The sequence below is a fragment of the Thunnus thynnus genome, chromosome 23 (assembly GCF_963924715.1).
Source record: "Thunnus thynnus chromosome 23, fThuThy2.1, whole genome shotgun sequence".
NCBI classification, from domain to species: Eukaryota; Metazoa; Chordata; class Actinopteri; order Scombriformes; family Scombridae; genus Thunnus; species Thunnus thynnus.
In genome coordinates, this window is record NC_089539.1 from 16467809 (window position 1) to 16488281 (window position 20473).

Here is a 20473-nt window from a genome sequence, read left to right on the forward strand (position 1 = left end):
CAGTGTTATTGTCATCTTTTGACTTTTCATGTATTTTAGTATATTATTGTGATCCCTCAGTAGGCCTATTTGATATTATTAATGCTGTGTGTAGTAACGCCACAGCTCTGTCAATAGTGTGCTGTAGTCAGTAGCAGGCTAATTTTCTCACCATAATGTTGGCAGTATGTGGTTAATGAGGTTTCCCCCTAAAAGTGGTCTGGGAAAAAAATGAGTGAAAGTGTGTGTGTGTGTGTGTGTGTGTGGTTGCCAATAATTTACACTCTAGCACTCTCACCTCAGCACGTCTTAACCTCTCTCTTGTCATCTCTGATGTCACATGTTAACATTGGTTCTCATAAAAGCATGATTGATCTAACTTCCCCAATGTTTGATTTCTCCACATGGTAGTGACATTCATCACATTTATCTCGTTGCTGTCGTCAAGGAAACATATCATATCATATATACAGAAATAGAGGGGGACAAAGAATATCTCCTTGACCTCAAGATAGCTCCCCGCACCCAAACTGAAATTTCTGTGGAATGATTTGGAGAGGTTTTAGTTTTTAAGACAAGGATTGTAAATTATCCGCAATATCGGAACAAGCAGGCAAATGGGAAATATTTGGAGTGTGTAATTTATACTTCTGAACTTATAATTCCATTTTATATGGCAGTTTTTTACTTTTAGGAGCTTTATGTATGCAGACTTTTGCATCAAATTTTATAACTTCTTGTGGAACAGAGTCTAGTCTAGAAGGCCAGTGGCTGCACCAATCAGAGTTGACAACTTCTAGTTGAGTTTCTATTTATCCCTCAAATTGGATTTTTCTTCCCCAGCTAACAGTTTTGTTTTTAGTTGTCAGTGTTGTTTTATTTTTATTTTTGCATGTTCTGCCTTAGTGGTAGTTGGTAACAGTTAAGTCGGTTCTAGCCGTTCTAGCCATTTTCCTGCACTCACCCACTTCCCCATTTGACATTTGGGTGCTCGGAGGACCAGCGCTGCTCTAATAGCCTAGTTATGTAACTGCTTCTGCACTTAGAGACAAAGAGAGATAAAATGGGGTGAGTATCTTAGATAGCAGAGAGAGGGAGAGAGAGAGAGAAGGAGAATAAGAAAAAGCAGATTAAACAGAGGCAGATGAGGTATGAGTGAACTGAGATTGTATCACGGTCAGGACGTGGGAGGGTAGACAAATGTCCTAGCTGCTTCTTTGTTTTTTTATTGAGCCTTTACTGCACATTTTCAAATGTTAGAGACAAGCACAGAAATTATTATGAAGGATATTATTTAATAGAAAACAACATTTGTGATTGACATAAATTGTGGGGCACATACCGTACAATTTACATTTGTTAAATCTTTGAGTCATTGACGCATGTGTATACAACTTAACAAGTGTTGTTACAACAAAACACCATACACCTTTTAGTCATTTTTCCATAGTCCTGATGTGAGGGCTTGATCAAATGGTAACCAGATCCAGAAAGTGGAAATATATGCACGTAGCTGCCATATATGCCTAGGTTGTCAATTTTGTGCTTAATAATAGAACAGATTATGTATTCATTAATAAAAGCGTTTTACTTTAGCTGAGAACAAGGCAGAGCAGTTTACAAACTTAATTCCCCTCAGATTTCCCTTGTGGCTGCAGGGCTAAGCAGCCAGAGTCTTAATCGCTTGACTTCTCCCTATCTCCTTAGCACACCTGCCCTCTCACTTTCTCGCTGACTGAGGCTTTCGAGTGGAAGGAAAAAAAAAAATCGATTGATTTCCTCCCCCCTCCTGGTCGTCCATCACTTATGAAACAAAATGTAATGAATAGATAATTAGCCTGAATAGGCAGAATTTGGTTATAGTCCATCATGGGCAATGTTGTGAGATCTTTCCTACTTTGTCAGCAGGGTTAGCTATTTCAGTGCCCTCATTTGTTAACTTAAGGGAATTGCAACTTGGCTGTCACTAATTGCAAATGATTTACATTACAAAAAAGTAGGATGAAGATATTTAGAATCTTAATTAAGGTTGAAGTGCATGCACAACACTAATTTCAAGCCACTCATACTGTTTGCTAAGACCTTGTGATTTCTACAGTTGAGACTTGCTTCGCCTGAAAGTAGAAACAGAAGTTGCTTCTATTGCAAGCTTGCAGTAGTGCTTAATTGAGAATATCATGAACAAAAGTTCACAAAAATTTCCATGACACAAGATGAAAAGTGTGTGTGCAATGGTGATTAGGGAATCCACAACAGAGGAGTGAAACAGGATCTATGTGTGTGCTACCAAATCAATAGAGAGCTCATGGGCCTCCAGTGATGTTTCTATGTAAGAACAGTGGTAACTCCTTAGAGGATACCCCCTCCTCTTCCTCCTCCATCTTCACTTCATTGCTGTAATGAAATCTCAAACCTAATCTCGGATACAGAACATTAACCGAGCCTCTTTTCTTCCTCCTTTTCTGCCCCCATCCCCCCCCCCCCTCCTTTTCTGTTCCAGGTGGAAGTCGAAGTGGAGAGCATGGACAAAGCAGGGAACTTCATTGGCTGGCTGCACATCGAAGGTGTGAATCTGTCAGTGGCGTTGGTAGAAAACGCTCTGTCCAAGGTCCACTTCACAGCAGAGCGCAGCGCCTACTACAAAACCCTGGTTTCAGCAGAGGAAGGATGCCGACAGAGGAAAGAAAAGGTATGTCCCATTTAGATAGAGAACTGCAATAATGGACATCATATTAAACCATCGAAATTACGACTACACTCCAACTGACACAAAACTGTCTCTCATAAAGCTTATGTGTGGTGAAAGAGCATTGTTCTTACATTCATCCCACACTGACATTCATTAAAGGACTTAAAATGCATTTTTAAGATTTAGTTAGAGCTCAAGATACATTTCTGCTTTAACAGTATCATGCTTTAATGTTTTTCTGGCACTCCATAGAAGAACTGACTTGTGTCACAGCAACCTGGGTCACCAGATCAGGATTTACTTTCCTGGCTTTCACATCCCCTCTACAGTGTCCAAGCTCTGGCTGCCTTTTTGACATATATTAGAGGGGAAGACGGCCTTACTTTGTTCTCAGTCCATTCCTTGCAAACCACTCAACCAGCCAGCTCTGTCTTCCACCTTTAGCATCAGTACTTGTTTTGCAGTACATTAATAGACTCCACCATTCTTCAGAACTGAGGGGATAAAACTTCAATACTCTTTGTTCCAATGAAGGAAGACAAAAGCACATTCTTCTAGAGGTTGGCAACAGGATGTTTCCTCTGGCAACACCCGCTGTACTGTCAACAACAACAGCAACTATACTATTCTCCCTCATAAACTTTCACACACTGCCCTTGTCAAAGACAAACCGCATCCTCCTTACCAGCCGGACAGCCAATTAGGACAGGTGGTGCCATGACCTTTGGCTTCCATTTATACGAAAATGTGCACTTTTTTTTTTTTTTTATCCCACCAGGAAATGTGTATCCATAAAAAATATGAAGGAAGAGGAGGGCGTATCAGTATATCTAACATGACAGCAAGTTGTCCTACAACATAAATTTGACATAAATGTATTAAAAGCAGTTAGTTAAAGCTACAAAAATGTGAAAATGCTCCATCCGTGGTTTAGAATAGCCACGTATTTGCTGTTATCATTGAAGCTTCCTTTCCTCAACGGGAGTCCTTTGATGGATGGAGGCCTCTCTCACACTGATCCTGATCTCACCCTGCATTTTCATTATGGCTCCACGAGTCACCCCTGCCAGATGCATGAAGTGCCCGGCCAGCTGTCATCCTTGTCCCCTTTCTCTCTATCTCAGTAACTTATTTCTTTTACCCTCTGCCTCTCTCTCTCCTCTTACATTCTTCCACTCACTTCTACCTATTTGGGCCCTTTAGGAGGCACAAATGCCTCCTCTCGCCATATAAATGTGATTTATCGCTGCAACCAAGAAGAGGCTGTGTTCTTTTCCCCTCCTCTGAATCTATCATGTTCGTACTCAGTGTGTTCCGACTCGTCTTTCTTGCTCTTGGCCTCCCTCTTTTTCTTACAGATACTCTCCATCTGTGTCTTCTGAGCGCAGGTGAACCTTGTGCCTGGAGAGAGAAAAAAAAAAGAAAAAAAAAGAAAAGAAAGAACCTCGCCAGGGATGTGAGCACACCGACCCTGCCATGTTAAATCTAACTGCAGCAAGAGGGCACATTCCTGACACCTCTGATGACAATTTCACTACTGGTTTCCAACCCCCTTTGCAGCGTTGAGACAGATTGACTTTCACCACAAGGTTTTGACTTGAGCCAACCTGAGTGCGGACACGGCCGAGAGGAAAGAAAGCAGAATGGGGGCCTGAGTCGACTAAACAGACAGTGATTATGTTTGATGTTAGTTTGCCACAGGCACCAGCGCGCAGATCAACCACAGCCTGATTTGTTTGTGTGTGTGTGTGTGTGTGGCGAAGAGTGTGTTGTGTTAATAGAGCACAGCACAGTTAGTTGCATGTGTGTGAATGCATAGTATGCAACTTGAAGGCAGATGAAGTGGGACTTGGTGTTCTAATTAACCCATAGAGACCATCTAGAGAAAAGCTGAGAGCTTGGCAGTTTTCTCTGTCTTTCTCTTTTGAAGTCGCGGTTGGTCTTTGTCTGTGTGTAGGTTGAGGCTAGGTAGGGCAAATTGCATCTCTTCCCATCTCCCTCCCTCTCTTCCTCTTTTCTCATTGCCCTCTCTTTATTGTCCCTACGGCTGTGGATATGGAAGACATCAGTGGTACTGCTGTGTCAGGCATCCCTACAAGAAAACAAGGTTGTCGTAATGAAATGGACTCAGAGGATGTGTGTGTGAGCGCACACACACACACACATTCACTCATTAAAGAAAACTTTGCGTTGGTGGTCCAACGGGGACCCAGGACAACAAGGGGGATTGAGGCTTGCTGCAGTAGCATCCTGAACCAAAACTGCTTAGTTCGAGTGACTTAAGTGAATATGAGTTTTTGCCACAATGAGACCAATGGGACAAAGTGATTGTGTTCTAAATGAAGCATTCCAAAGCGTTTGAGGAGGAGCCTTCTCTACAGCTCAGCATATTTTGATCTCGCGTATCAGCATCTCTTCGAACAATATTTGGAACAGTCCTCACAGCAAACCTAATTCTCCACACAACCAGAAGGCTCAAGTTGTAGGCCCGGACACATTCCCAATTCGGTTTCTCATTATGTTTATTTATGGCTAAGCTATTGTTTACATAAATCTCTCTGAAGCGTGTCGCCCCTGTCAGAAGCCCATTCTCATGCTTTCAGCGCTAACATTTACATGATTCAGCCAGAAGACAAACCGGGGACACTGTATAAATGTATTTCATGTTGTTTTAACAATGAGTTGGTTGCTGCCAAGCAGTGCTCATGCCTTCCTTATAAATCTCTTTCCTGTTTTTGAAAAATATTCTTGTGTATTTGGATTTTCCTAGTGGTGGAGAAACTTAATTCTTGCTTACCAGGCATCTCTGTAAACAAGACTTGTTTCAACATTGCATTTTGCCATGGTAATATCACATGGCTTATTGCAGCTATTCATATGATGTTCCAGTATTCCCATGCTGCAGTTGAGAAAAATAAATTTGACAAGAAAGCAGCAGTTTGGCTCAAAGTGAATTGTGAGCGGAAATTTCGAGTGCAGAGAAGTTGGCTGTAGCTTTCATTTCAGTTCCCCTAAGACTGAACAGGTGTGGGAGTTGGTTTGTCAATATTTGATTGTACCTCAAGGGACTTTTTTTTTTTTTTTTTTTTTTTTTTTTTTTTGGAAAATAGAAACCAAAAAAAAAGGAAATGAAATACTCTGAAATGTTGGGGTAATGAGAGGAAAATCAATTTATATTCCCAGTAGCCCTTTGTTCTTATCTGCAAGTCAGAGCTTTTAACCATCCTCCAAAGTTGAATGCTTTTTGGCAGTGTATTTTCCATCAATATTAGGGAATACGTCTACTTGAAAGAAAAGCAACCTAATAGCTGTAAACCAGCAGAGAAAAGAAAGATGCTAGTAATTGGAGTGGCCTAATTATGAAGAGGTGAATCAACAATCGGCCCTCAATAATAACCAGAGTGTGCTTTCTGTTGAGCAAAGTTTTTTTTTTTTTGCTGTAATTATCCAACCTTGAAGGAGACACACTCTGTTGGGTCTCAGAGTGGGAGAGGAGGAGATGGAAAAGAGAGGGAGTAGAGAAAGAAAGAGCAAAAGAGGATATGACAACCCGTGTTAAAGATATTTCATGTCACGGGACTCTCCTCCTTTCATCACCACCCGCCCCTTTCCATCAATCCTACTCAGCTCTCTTCACAGACCACTGTCTTTGCTTTAATCTATTCACCGTTCTCACATCCTTATGTTTACCCTCTTCACTTGTTCACCCTCTCTTTGTTTTTTCTGTCCTCCTCCAACTAATCATCTTTGATTCCCCTCTTATTAACTGGATTAATGTCATCTCAGACACCCCGTGTCATGCCCTTGTACCTCTTAGCTGCTTTACAGTTTTTGGATCGTACAGGACGGTTCCTTTCCTTGGCCTGCACTTCGGTCAGAGTGAGTCAGGCACTTGGATTGCTTCTACCTCTTTTTAAGAAAAAAAAATCCCTTAGAAGCATAAACCTAGGATCCGGTGCTGCCTCTCCTTATACTTCACCTGTCCATCAATGCCACTCGTCAAAGCACTCGAAGCAGCATCGTTTTGACATTGAGCTTGGTGACGTGTCCTTGGCGGTGCCTGATTGAAGTACATAATCTTGTTTCAGCCTTTTCTTTTTTTTTTTGGGTGGAATCCAGAGTTGCAAGTCCAGCCGACTTGACATTCACTCCGCCCAAGGGCCTGTGCACAAGTGTACATTAATGCATGGCTCAGAACAACCGTTTTTGTACTGCAAAGGAAATCAGCTCTTCGGTTCGCTGTGATTGGCTGACTAGCATTGTAAGCATGTCTGATTATATCAGTATGTTGCAATTTCTGTCCCTTTATCTCACTTCAATTGCCTCTGGCTCACTCTCTCAAGGGTCAAGTGGTTTGCCTCGCAAGCCAAACATCTCAACATCTTACCGGAAATCCCCACCCCCAACTCACGCTTTTATCCATGATTTCTTACTGTTTTTCGAGATTGTGCAAAAAGCAACATCTCCCTGTCCTCCAATCTAAGCTGTGTCTTTGCAGCAGTCAGCACATCACACACCTGGCTAAACAGGAATACGTTGTGGATGAATCAAGATAATTGGGCTTTTAGTGAAGCTAATAGGTTTGGGTCTCTGAGTTGAAGTTGGAGTAAGTTTGCCTCCAGTGGACTGGTTTCACTCACAAGGATTAGCTATGGTTAGCATTCTGTCCTGTTCCAATAATAGCAATCCTGTGACCGGTATGTTTTACCTGGAATGATTTACATTCAGTTAAATTAGAGGAAATGTATGATTCATACAATGAAGGACCATTTTCTATTACCTATGTGGCATGCTGATTCTCAGTCCTCTATAAATAGTCTATGTAGAATTACATACAAGCAGCCTTGTTTGGTTTCCATGGATGACAGTCCCTTTTCTATTAATACCATGCTCAGTGCTTTCTTAAGCCCCGAAGCCATTGAAATGCTTTCAGGGTTGCGATCTTTTTCTCTTTCCCTCCCCATTTTTCTTGGCCTCTCATAGTGAAATAACCTGTGGCAGTCTCCAGTCGATAACATGGAAAAATGCTGGGGATTAATATTAAAGTAGTTCATCTATGGAGGCTTCAAGAGAAATAAATTAAATAAATTTGACTCATTCTGTTTCAGATTTACCTATTGTTTCTCCAATTTAGGTCTTTTTTAGCTAAATCCTATTGCTGCTCCTGCAAATTATCACCTCTTAACTTCAGCCATTTCAGTGTGAGTCTCTGGTTCTCTTCACCCCTGCAGTTGCAGAGAGATTTTTGGTAAATATGAAATCATAGAGTTGCGAAATGAGAGGGGCAACTGGTTCCGGAAGTGTTTTTCCCCAATCTGTATTCCCATTTCAAATACTTCTTTAAACTATCTTGTTACTGAACATAGAAACTCAGGACTCTCTTGGTAATGTAACAATCCTCTATCCTTGGCTCTAGAGGGCGTTGACCTATCTAGTCGCCTCTCCACTAGCTCTGCTAAATTTATGCAAATTTATGCTCCTTACATTTATTTTAACAATATTAGTTGCACTTTTTGTGAATAATATTGGACAATGATAACATATGACTACGAGTCACTCATCAGGATAGGGAAATGGTCAACTCACCACTTTGTAAACTCTCCTCTTGCCTATTCTGCTACCTGGCCAGTCAAGGTTTTCAAATGTAAACATAGGAGTAAATATCGAGGAAAAGGTGAAGGGGTTAAAAACCAGCAACGATCCTGACCACGTAGACAAGCAAGACCATCTCTGCGTACATCTCTGCATTAACTCATGGATTTCCATTTGTCAGAAATGGTTTATTGCTTCCGCTTAATTGTAGGCCTCTTTGTGTGCAACACATTCGTCCCTGTAGATTGAAATGGGATAATGAGACAATAGAAAAACATTACTTAATACAGTGTAATATATCTCTCCAGCTTTGGTTACATTCTCAGGGTCGCAAGCATGTGTAGCTTGTTTGCATTTCCCAATTGCTTTTTGGAACAGTCCGTTGTAAGGCTTTGAATGGGTGAATTTCAGATAAAAAAGAAAGATACTTTGATGGATCATATGGTGCCAACTCTAGAAAACTCCCTCATCTTAATTTAATGAACTTGGACTTCTGCCAGCATTGGTTTTGAGGTTTGCTTTTCCCTTTTTTCCCCTCTGTCCATGTTTTTCGTCCAGTGAAGTGTCAGTTAAAGACTTTTAGGAAATACATATTGCATGCATCATGCAGAGCAAACATAATGCAGGTTTTGTTTTTAAAACTACTGATTTGAGGTAACTGATATGACAACACCTAATAGTTATCGGACATGTTTTGTACCTGTAAATGACAGGGTTGAATAATTAATTTCCTCATATATTGTAGTGCAAATGTTAGTTTTGTCCGTTATAATTAACATTTCCGTATCTATTTCAGCATTGTTTCTCTACTGACATGGTTTCTTTACTTCATAATTTGTAGAGTATTTTATTAATGTTGTCAGCAATGTGCAGGGGTCTTTCAAATACCAGATAACTAATTGGAGAATGAAATAGTGTCAATGGCAGCATTTTGCTCGGTCATCTCAAAGATGGAGGGCCAGGAGAATCATTATATGACTGGTGATTTGCATTCTTTTGCCCTTTAGGAGATTTAGGAGATGAGTGGCTTAAAAACTGTGCCAAAAGTCACTGTGCATCACCTCACCGAGGGGCAATCTATCCATGGTAGTGCTGCTAGTGTTTCATATTAATCGTCCACAGTATTACATGCTGCAGCACATAAACAGCAATTACTAGTCAAATAACCACTAAACTCCAAGGTCTTGGCTTCTTTCTTGGCCAACATGATCTCTCTTGGTTCACTGGAACAGTGTTGTAGCTGTAAGTAGCAATGAACAGGTTGCCACAGTTTGATGACTCATGATGCAGCAGTCCTCCAAAAAAAGGTTATTTGATCACAGTAGGCTTACTGTGATCAAATCACCATTGTGTCCAGGTTTTTAGGTACCGGTTATTTATGTGCTTTTTAGAAACAACATTACCAATGTGTTTTTGGTATTTAGCTGATGATGATTATGATGATGAAGATTATGTTAATCCTCAGAAACTGCATCATAAACCGTATTATGATAAAGTACCATGCCTCTGCTACACAAGCTAACTAATAATATGCTCACCCTAATGAATATGTCTCAATCTCTTTCACACATGTATTTTCTCTGCACTCTGATACTGAAATAGGGTTATGTTTGCATCAGTTTAATAAAGTACCGTAATATAAATAATCTCTAAATATGTTTTTATCAGTCAATAAAGATGTCGTATAATTTGCTAATTCTCTGCAAATGCACAGCTGAATAATAATATTGGCAGTATTTAATCAAAGCTGACAGTCCACAGTCCAGTAGATTTAAAACCAAATGGAACTTGCCAGTACCAAGCCAAGCTTTATATTACAGCATAACAATATTAAAGCTTTTATGATAGCCTATCACCTTTCAGATCAGTAGCTCAGGGGACCCTGTCCTATGCTGGAAATTACCAACACATTCAGTGAGAGAACGTTTGGCCTCATTGCCAGCGTGTCAATACACAAGCAAGAGGAAAGTTGCAGGGTTTTGTTGGCAAGTGTGAGAGGACAGTGGGATCACAGCAAGGCGACATTATTGCCTGCAGGGTGGCCACAATGGGAGAGGTGACCCATGTGAGACCTCACATCTCTGGAAAAGATGGAGAGGACAGTACACTCTGTTATATATATCACAAATTCCCAAGTGTCAATCTGTGTGTCTGCATTGTGTCTTCACATTCATATGTGCACAATTCGTGTAGGTGTGTGTATTTGTGTGCGACTGCTTACCGTTTCCTTTCTGTTCTGTTTACTATGCCATAATGTTTGTATGCTTGTTTGCGTGCGTATGAGTTTACTCCTGCCTTCATGATTTCTTCTCAATACTGTGCACACAAAATGAACCACCTACCACACAAAAGAGAGCTGACGGAGGCTTTTTCGTAGGGCTAAAAGATTACATAATATGATTTTCAATGCGCTGTGTTACACATCCACACACACATAAACTTGCTTGCAGATGGAGGGAGGCGCCACACGTGCACACACCATACTCTCACTGTCTCTTTCCTGCTTACTCAAACACACTTTGAGCATGTGCAGACCGATGGTGCAGACACAGACATACACATGCACACACTCTCTGGGGACAACCCCCCCCCCCCCCACTGTAGACAGCAAGCTGGACCCTCAGTGCCCTGAGGCAGAGAGACAGAAAGACAGAGAAAGAGATCAGTGGACCCAGTGATGTGTGTGTTATTTACACCCCAACCCCTACTTCTCCCTCTCTCTCTATCCCTCCCTCTCTCTCTCTCTCTCTCTCTCTCTCTCTCTCTCTCTCTCTCTCTCTCTCTCTCTCTCAATGTCTTCATCCGCCTTTTCCCCAGTTCCAAGCTGCAAATTCAGCAGTCTGTCAGCTCCACTTGCAGTCTTGTGAATACACATGCAAACATTTCCTTTCCATCTTTATCTGCTCGGTTCTCCGAGAAGTGCATTCGTTCACATGGCGGTCACCTGCAAAGTGACGCATTGCAAACTTGTTCTGATGAGCAAGAAAATAAAACCTATGAGACACACTCAACGAAGCGAGTCCGTCTCAGCAGTCTCACCTTCTGCGTGCTGAATTATACATTTACATGAGTTGCAGGATTACACGCTGACTTGGAAAATGTCATCTGAAAAATGCATCCAGCCACAAGGACATAGGACAATCCTGAGGAGAACACACACAAACCCTCTGAAATTTCTCCCTGATGAAGCATATAAACGCGAAATAGGCATTTTGTTTTGGGCAACATTTTCTGTACAGTATGTGTACTTTGTGTGCTTGTGCTGCTTTGCTGTTAAAGCAGCCTGCATATTATCCTTTCCGTCCATGTGTCATCATTATGTTTGCGTATTTTCTTTAACTTGCTTTTGTGTACATGTTCATTGTTATGTTTATCCTGTGCATATGTTTATATGCATTTGTCTGTATGCCCTTGGCCTTGTGCTTTCCCTTTTCCAGTCATGCACAGGATTCTTGTGGGCTCTTAGCAGAGGTCCTCAGGGGCAGGTTTGCGGCTGCCTCTGGTTCATCAGTGCAGAAATAACTCAGGCAGTCCCTCCTACCCTCTGCACCCCCTCCCCCCCCTCCCCACAACCCCCACTCCCCCCTTCACTCTGCTCTCGGGATGAAGGGCTGAGGCCACGGGAGGAGAGAGAGGGCGGAAAAGAGTGAGAGGAGGTGAAACGCTGGCAGAGAGCATAATGTGATATGACATAGTGCGTTGCATTATGGCTGATTAACACATGCTCAGCTCCGCCACCCGCAACAGAAAACACAAACCCCCAGGTCTGCCCGCCCTGCCTCTCTTTGTGCCCCCTGCCTCTTATATCTTTGGGCTTCCCTACTTTTTTTCTCCTTCCTCCTCTGCCCCAATTTCTCCCCAATCTCTGCTGATGAAAGTGAGTGTGAAGGACATGTACTGACTGGAGTTAGGCTAGTGGATTATTTGTTCTTTTTTTTTTTTGCTGGTTTGTCCCTCCTGGGACACTGTAAGGAGACACTTTTCCACTTGGTTTGCTGAGGACTGGTTGTGGCTGACTGCTTCATACCTCCATTAGAATGACTGTATGGAATACAGGCAGTGAGGCTTGAATTCTAACACAGGCATATTTGACCTCAGACTGCAGAGCTTTGATTAGCCAGTTGCTGCAAAGGCTATGACCTTGTGCCTCGGCCAATTGATGCAGTGTTATGGGTGTTTATTTTAATACTGTCATACTAAAGGCATGTACATATTTATTTACATAAACTACTTATCCTTGAAAATATTCCCCTTGTAATATCTTTTTAAATCCCTACTTTTTTAAAATACTTTTATAGATTTGATTCGATCAATTGGAAAACCAGTTAACGCGAACGAGCTTGTATTGGTGACATTCCTGTAACCTTGCAGCAATCTGTACAGACAACCCTGCCATGATGTATTGGGCACGCCATTCATGTGCAAATCCATTACGAGCAGAAGCAGTGATGACGTTGTCCCCTGCAGATAACTGACATTTATGTATTTTTGGTGTAATCAGGCAAACGCTGTGAAAACATTAAGTCCGCACACTTTTGCCTGGCTTCAGGTGTCTTCTCTAATCGCCCTTGTTTAATCAGGGGAAGGAAGAAAACAGTGCGGGCTTATTCACATTTCCTCTAAAAATAAGACACACACAAGTTAAAGTCATTTGCACACACTTTGACATTTTTTAGGGCCCGTGCTCGGAGCCACACTTAACTCCGTTTAATATGGGTCGGCAGTGAAATAACCCCCCTTTACTTTTCCCTCTCTGCCTCCCCTCGCTTTCCTCCACTGTCTAATAAAATGTTAAATATTTGTTTCTGGAGGGAAACATTTAAATTCTCTCTCTGCTTTTTGGGATCTTCAAACATTGCCCCTCTTAATGAGTTTGTTTTATTAGTTTCAAAGCATTAAGATCAAACCTTAGACTTTACCCCAGTGGCATGTTGTCACCTAAAAGAGCTATGACATGTGATAGTTGCTTTTTGACTCCTCTGACCTTGCTAAATATGTATATATATGTGTATATATTTATTACTCCAATATACACAGGACCTTCCAGCCTGGTCTTAGTTGAGGCAACTGAGGCCAATCTGCTCAGGGCCAGAATGAGGAGAAGAAGCTTATAGCCAGTGTGGATGCTAACGCCTCATCAGTTTTCTTTATTACCTGCTCACAGCCACAGAGTCCTCCACACATTGGCAGGCCGGTCTTGGTTGAGCAGCCAATTCCACTCCTAAATGCATTTGCTTATTCTTTTCCTCTCTTCGCCTCATGATGGCTCCCCCACCGCCTCTCATTCTTCTGCTTTCTCTCACTTTTTTTCCCATCTTCAACTCCTCCACTGTTTCTTCCTCCCATTCATTTGTCCCTGCCTCAGTACCTACACACTATCATGGCCATCTTTCTCTTTGCCATCGTCTGGTCTTTAATTCAACCTCCTTTTTTCTTTCTGGCTCCCTAGTTCCCTTTCTCCTTTTTACACTTTCCCAATCTAAGCCCTGAATTAGGCATCCTATTTATTATTCTCCCCTTACCTCACATGCTCTCTAATGCTTTCTCACTGTGAGGTGAATTCAAAGTGCATTGATTCATTGATGCAATTTTTTTCTTCTACTGTCCTCCACTTTTTTCTAAAGGCCCTACCTCACCGTGCAATTTCCTACGTGAGCATTCAAATAGAAGTTGTTCTTAAGTTTCCACTGGTAGGAAACTCTCCTGTTCATTTGTCTTGTCTTGCATAGTGAACGTTTGATAGAGCAGACACTGGAATTGCTCACTGAGTAACAATGACTATGTTACCCTATCTCATGCTCCACCGGCACGAGGGTGATGTGAGCCACTTTTCTGCCAACTGCAGACAGCCATACCTATCAGCTCTCATGTTTCTGTGTGACTCATATTTTAGTTTCTTTAGTGGCCTCTCACAGTCATGAAATAAAAAATCTCAAGGTTTGTCACACTGTCCGACAAAATAAATATGTTGTTATAACCCCAGTTAAGTTATAAAATGCCAGTGCACTGCTATTGCTGGTTTGAGGTAAGGCATTCAACATGTCTGTTAGACCCTAAAAAAAAAAAAAAAAGCTTTTCCTGAACAGAAAATGGATGGCTCCTTTTTCATGGGCTGTCAACCTCGGAGTACGGTGACATGCAGAAAGAGGAATGGATGAATGAAAACACGGAAGCATGGCGAGATGTAGGGTTGCCATATTGCTTTTAGGAGTGACAGATTGTTTGTGTGTTATTTATGCCATCGTGGTTGATAATCATTGCATTCAGAAAGACAGTTAGCTTTGTTGTTTCTTTGCTTTTCCCCTCTGCAGATTTATAATTGTTTGGAATTTCTGACACAGTGTATATTACTCATGAACAGCATTTAAAACCCATACATTATCATTATAATAGAGATATGTTGGGTTTTATGTGTTTACTTTGGTGATTCTCGATGTTTTGTGTGTGTGTGTTTGTCTTCCACTGACCATTAGAGGCATGCCTGGTCTATTCCATCTCATCAGTCAAACTAAGAGGAAGTAGAAGGGTTTATTAACAGGGTGGGCAATGTGCCTGAAATAACTCTGTGCCTGTCCTCCTCAATTCCCTTTTTTTCACCAACATGACACATTTTTTGTAAAGATCCAAGTTTGAGTGAATTTTTTTGATGAATTCTTAAGCGTTCCCTTGTAATTTAGGTCAGTCCACTTTTACTGTGTTCAGTCTCCTGGCTGGCTTGCCTGCAGAAAACACTCTAAATCTAGAGAATGGGACTACTCTGCTAGGTTTGGGACTGTGTTTTGTGCATTTTACAGTCTCTCTCTTCCTCTCTCTCTCTCGCCTTAGGGAGAGACGGTTACATAAACAGGCTCTCGTCATCCCTGCGTTTCCAATTCCTGCTGTTGTACGTCTTTCTCAGCCCCCCTCTCTCTCTTTTTCTGTTTGTTTTTGTCTTTTTTTCATACATTTACCACATATTATGTCTTTATTACTTCCCCTTCCTGCATTTTTCTGCTGCTTCCCCGTATCTGCCAGTATATGTCATTATGGGTCTTGCCACAGCATTTTGCAGGGTTCCAATGAGAGAGCATTTTGGCTGTACAGTAGTTTAGACAATTGAGTGTCACTTTCTGTCAGTGACAAAAGAACTGAAAATTTGTTCCACTTTTCTAGTCAGAAAGTTTTGTGTTAGCTTACCTTGTCAGAATGCATAAAAGCTAAAATGCACATGTAGAAAGGGTGGCTTGGGATGGCCAGACACCTTCACAGGAAGTCCTCTTTAAGCCTGGATGCTGGCGCCTGTGTCTGTCTGTCTGTCTTTTTAGTAAATTATCCAGCACCGCTACAGCAGCTGTATCGAACACAGATAGACCTGCAAGGGCCATCAGTCGTAACATACTGAGTAATGTCCATTTAACCATTTTATTATTCCATTGGCGGTGTATACTGCAAGCCATGTGGTTGTCAAGCCAAGCCTCTCAGCCTCTTTTTCTTAATAAATGCAATGAAGAAATTAAACGCTGTAACCTTCTGACCCATTTCCTGAGTACATGATATGGTCAGTTGACAAATGCAAGAAAAAATATTAATATAAAATATTCTGAAGAATGGGGCTGTCATAGCTATGTCAGTTTCATGCTCACTTGTCACTATATTAGCTTAGATTTGTGCTCTGTCACACTTAGATAACAATGCCAGCCTTAGTCCCACCTACAAGGAGGTTGATTGGCTCAGTTGTTTGTCAAACTGGGAGGGCAGCTATTCACAAGAGCAAAAGGAAACCTTTGAATCACTCTATGAATTGTGAGCTGTAGGAAGCGATTCAGAGACTTCAAGGGACTTTATCTCTGATGTGATAATATTGCCATCTCTTTCCTCCCCTCATCCTCTCCCCTCATCATTTCCCTCTACTGCCTGTAGTTCTCCCTCCTGTTTTTGCTTTCTGTCGCTGTTCCTCGCCATCGCCAGATCCGTATTAACCTCTCTGTCACTCTCTGCTATCCTGCATCTCTCCCATTGCCTTAATCCCCACCAGCTCTGCTTCCCACCCTGCATGGCTCCCTTCTTCTCCTACCTCTATTATTATTTTTTTTTTTTTGCTTCTTTTTTAAATGGAGAGAGCAGAGTGAGTAGAAGAACAATGGAGTGGAAGGTGTGATCAGAGAGAAAAATGATCAGGAGTCCTCCTCAGGGAAAGGGAGAGAGAAGGAGAGATAACGCCACCCAGGAAAATCCGTCGTCATGGCAACAACGTGGCAACCCGGGACAGAATAGCCTGTTAATTAAAAAGTTGATTAATTGCCTTTTAATTGCATACTTATACATTGTAACATTGAGGTAGTCCTATTTCTTAATCACTCTACTTTATACCCGTTTGTTTCTTCCCTCCATTCTCTTCCTCTCCTTGTTCCTTTAAGCTCTTCTATAATTTCCAGTGATGAGACAGAGAGCATGCTCTCGCGGACAATAATCTGCTTGAGTTGATAAACATATAGAGGATTTATGAACGGAACAACAGAGGGCGGAAGGGACACGGGTTGGGCTAAAACGCTGCGCATTCATTGTTAATTTCAGCCCATTTTTGTCCTGAATGCTGTTTAGCCATTCGGGCGTATTTATAGAGACACAGAACTTCACCCAATTGGCATCAAGGTCATGAGACAGACTGTTGTGGGGGGGGGGGAAGCAACACGGAGAACAAACGTGAAGGACAAGGACAGCGAGACTGGGGAAGTCATCTGGTGCATCACACATACAAATGCGAAATCAGGACAAGCAAACATAGTAATCAAGCACAAATCAAGCAAATCTCTAAGTGCTTGTGTCGCTCTGTACAAACCCTGCGTCTCTCCTTCAAGCAGCATCTCAATTTTTATCAAGGTTATCATGATACACAATCAGACAAAGTGTTTGTCTTGGCTACAACTTAATTATTATGCCTCTCTCTCTCTCTCTTTTCTGTCTCTTGTCTTCTCCCTCTGTCTACGCCATTTGAAGATTGAGTGTCTGTATCATGTGCCCTCGCACTTGCAGCTGGTCGGCTTTAATTGCATGCTTATTCCCCAGCGTAGCTTTTGTTTTGCTCTGATGACATCTTGCATGGCTTGATCATCTTTTAACGACCGCGGATAGACACACTTGCTGCCCTGGTTTAAAAAATCGGCCCACTTGACATAAGGCTCCATATGCTGGAGTGACTGCCTCCAGGGACAACGTATGTGGTTGTGTGTGTGTGTGTGTGTGTGTGTGTGTGTGTGTGTGTGTGTGTGTGTGTGTGTGTGTGTGTGTGTGTGTGATCTTTGAGCAATGCCTGGTTCATATTCACAGCCGTCTGGTTTTCCATACCAGTTGAGTGGGGTGGTGCCCATGAGGATGGTGGCACAGGTGTAAGTTTATGTGTGCACGTATTGCCCCGATTATATATGCACCCACATGTCCTGTTTCCATGGTAACACCATGCCCCTCTTCAGTTCATGCGCACATACCACCAATCTCTGTCAGGTACAAGTTAGTGCTTGTTGCTAATAGTACAATGTCAGCGGGCAGACAGACCTGCTCCCATCCACCACCCCAACACACACACGTCTAAGTGGATCAATTTGTGTCAATTTAAAAAGTGTAACAAGTTGCCACCACGATAGCCTCAGGTCGTTTCCAAGCCCTCGACTGTCGTGTGTGTCCGTGAGTGTGCATGTGTGTGTTTGGCAGCATAAGGGGGTCATATTAGCTGTGTAAGCCGGGGTTGAGTAGCCTCGCCGACTGCCTGCCGCCTCTTTGATGGGAGAACATCTGTTGGCTGTGATATGAAGCTAGGGAGTATCTCTTTCTCTCTCCTTCTCTCTCTCTCTCCTTCGCTTGCTCTCCCGTTTCTGTTATGAATTCCCCAGCTGCTCGGCTCCCTCCCTTCACCTAAAAACCCTGTCCTGCACCACCTGTGCAGTTTTAATGCATAATTTATCTGCTAAGTAACCACATCCGAGAGACTCATCCCTCCATCCCTCTCCTGCTTTCCCTCTCTCCCCTGAATGCGGTTTGGCTCAGGAGGTGGAAGTGGACACCTATTATATAATTTAATTTTTATTTAAGAAGATTAGGGTTAATTGGGTTCCAGTGGTGGACAGTGTGTCCAAGTGTGGAAATCTGTCAGTGTAGCCTCAGCTTGAACCTAGATCTGTCTAAGGCCTGTATCTGTTTGTGGTGTGTTCTGTGTTGTTCAATCCACTGATCCCCTGACTCAAATAGTTCTTTTTTTTTTTGTTTTTAATATGAATTTACAGCAATATCTCCTGCAATGACAACACTAAAGTTAAAAATCCCTCAAATTATGTTGAGTATTATAGTATTACAGAATTTTTTAGAATACCAAAACTTTGTTTTCTTCTCTCTCTTAAAGATCACTTTCACCTTTCAAGATTTTTCAGAATGCTTGGCATCAGACCAAGAAACTATACAACCCCTATTTTGACCTCTCTCCACCCAAGCACTCAAATACACAATTGATTTACAGATTTTATTGATTGACCGTCAAAGTTAAGCTAGGGGCACAGTCTGAAATCCTCAGATGGGCCTTTTTTTTTTTTTCTCATTAGAAATTAGAAATCCATTAAATCTTGCACCAGTCCATTCTTCTGATTTTATTCCTCGTGAAATAACCCCAGTACAGACGTAAATATTGTTGATTGCTGTTCTTCGTATACTGGTAGTTATATACAGATAAAATTTTATTATAGAAAAAAAATTGCCTCAGGAGTTCTTTTTGTGTTCAATGTGTTAAACCAATTGCCTCCCCTAACATGACATACTGGTGTTGCGTGATTTCAGTTTTTACAGCTTGTCAAGTGTGCCAGTGTGCAGCTGACATGTTTTGTTGCTGTGTCCACCTGTATGGCCTTGCAGGCCCATAAGCAGTCGTATTGTATTAGCCCACCTTGGCAGGAATGATGCTGCTACCGCATCGTAGCTCAACCTGGACCAATTTTTCCCAAGGCCACAACCATGTCTCTGTGCGCATGCATGTGTTTGTGTGCGCTTATCCCACTATGTATGTTTTATGACACACAAGGCTGCCATGCATTATATCTGAATATAATGACAGCGGGGAAGGAATGAAGAGGAAGCTTGCGTTCAAAGTCCCCCATCCTGTAAATCAGTCCTCCTTCCGCTACCACATCTTGTCCCTCTTACTCAGCCCTCTACGACAAGGTGAGTCACCAGGGTTAATGTACTATCAACAACCCCTCTTAACCTTGGAGGCAGGCCTTTTAGAGCTAGGTGCTTGCATTGGGTTAATGTCTTTTCTCTTTAGTGTACAAGAGTGATTGGGCCACCCTGACACCTGTCATTCAGCTTGCTGTCCAATCAAGATCAATAAAGACGAGGTAACTCCATTTGAATCGGAGGTTGTCAAGAAAACTGAAGTGGCCGTGGGCCTGTTGTGTCACATACATTGTGATCATTGTACCTCAAATGAACTCTCAAACAGCTGATAAATCAAAGTCGGGAACGCTGGTAGCCCGTCTGTCAGTCAGTCAACCTGCATTGTACCTTTATCGGCTCCAAGGATTTACCTGACATCAACTTCTCGTCACATCAGTTACTGGCAGTGAGTCATGTTTATTTGAAAAGCGATGGTTGAAAAAGGAGTGTTTGCACTTAACAGCAAGGGTTCTTTCATACCCCATTGATGTATGTTTTTACTAAAATGGCATTTGGACACATAGAGTTGAAGGAGAGTAATTATACACACATCACATAGGTGCAAGTCTATCAGAAAACGGCATCAATGAAAAAAGGGTAACACCTGCACACTTACACTCCCCAAGATGTTGCCCTTTTTTCATTTGGACACATGGAGAACATTCTTTTGCTTTTGTATTTTTGTAAAGGTCCCATTCATCCCCTGATTTTCTAACTGACAACCCCTCATAACATTACATTTATTACATAATAGTATGAATGACAGCATTTAAATATTAATGAGTGAGCAAACAAACATACATGCACAAACATAGTCAATTTTACCTATTGGAACAAACATCCAAATACAGCCATCAGAAAGAAAAGTTATTTTATATTATTGTTAAATTCATACTGTTATAGTACCCATAGCCATGTGGAAAAGTGTGATTTTTAGATCAAGTTCCAATGACTTTTGGATTCCCATCAATGAGAAAGCAGCATAGTCATAGCAGCTGTGAATAGGCAGAGTGCCCCTCAATGAAGCAATTGTCCGTC

At 41.9% G+C, this 20473-nt stretch overlaps 1 protein-coding gene across 1 annotated transcript in view; it reads left to right on the plus strand.

Moving 5' to 3' along the window:
* Window positions 1–20473, plus strand: part of snd1 (staphylococcal nuclease and tudor domain containing 1) — a 180072-nt gene that overhangs the window by 111033 nt on the left and 48566 nt on the right. The window contains exon 17 of the mRNA XM_067582365.1: window positions 2480–2668. Coding sequence (XP_067438466.1) covers window positions 2480–2668 — 189 coding nt within the window. The remainder of the gene's footprint in view (window positions 1–2479; window positions 2669–20473) is intronic.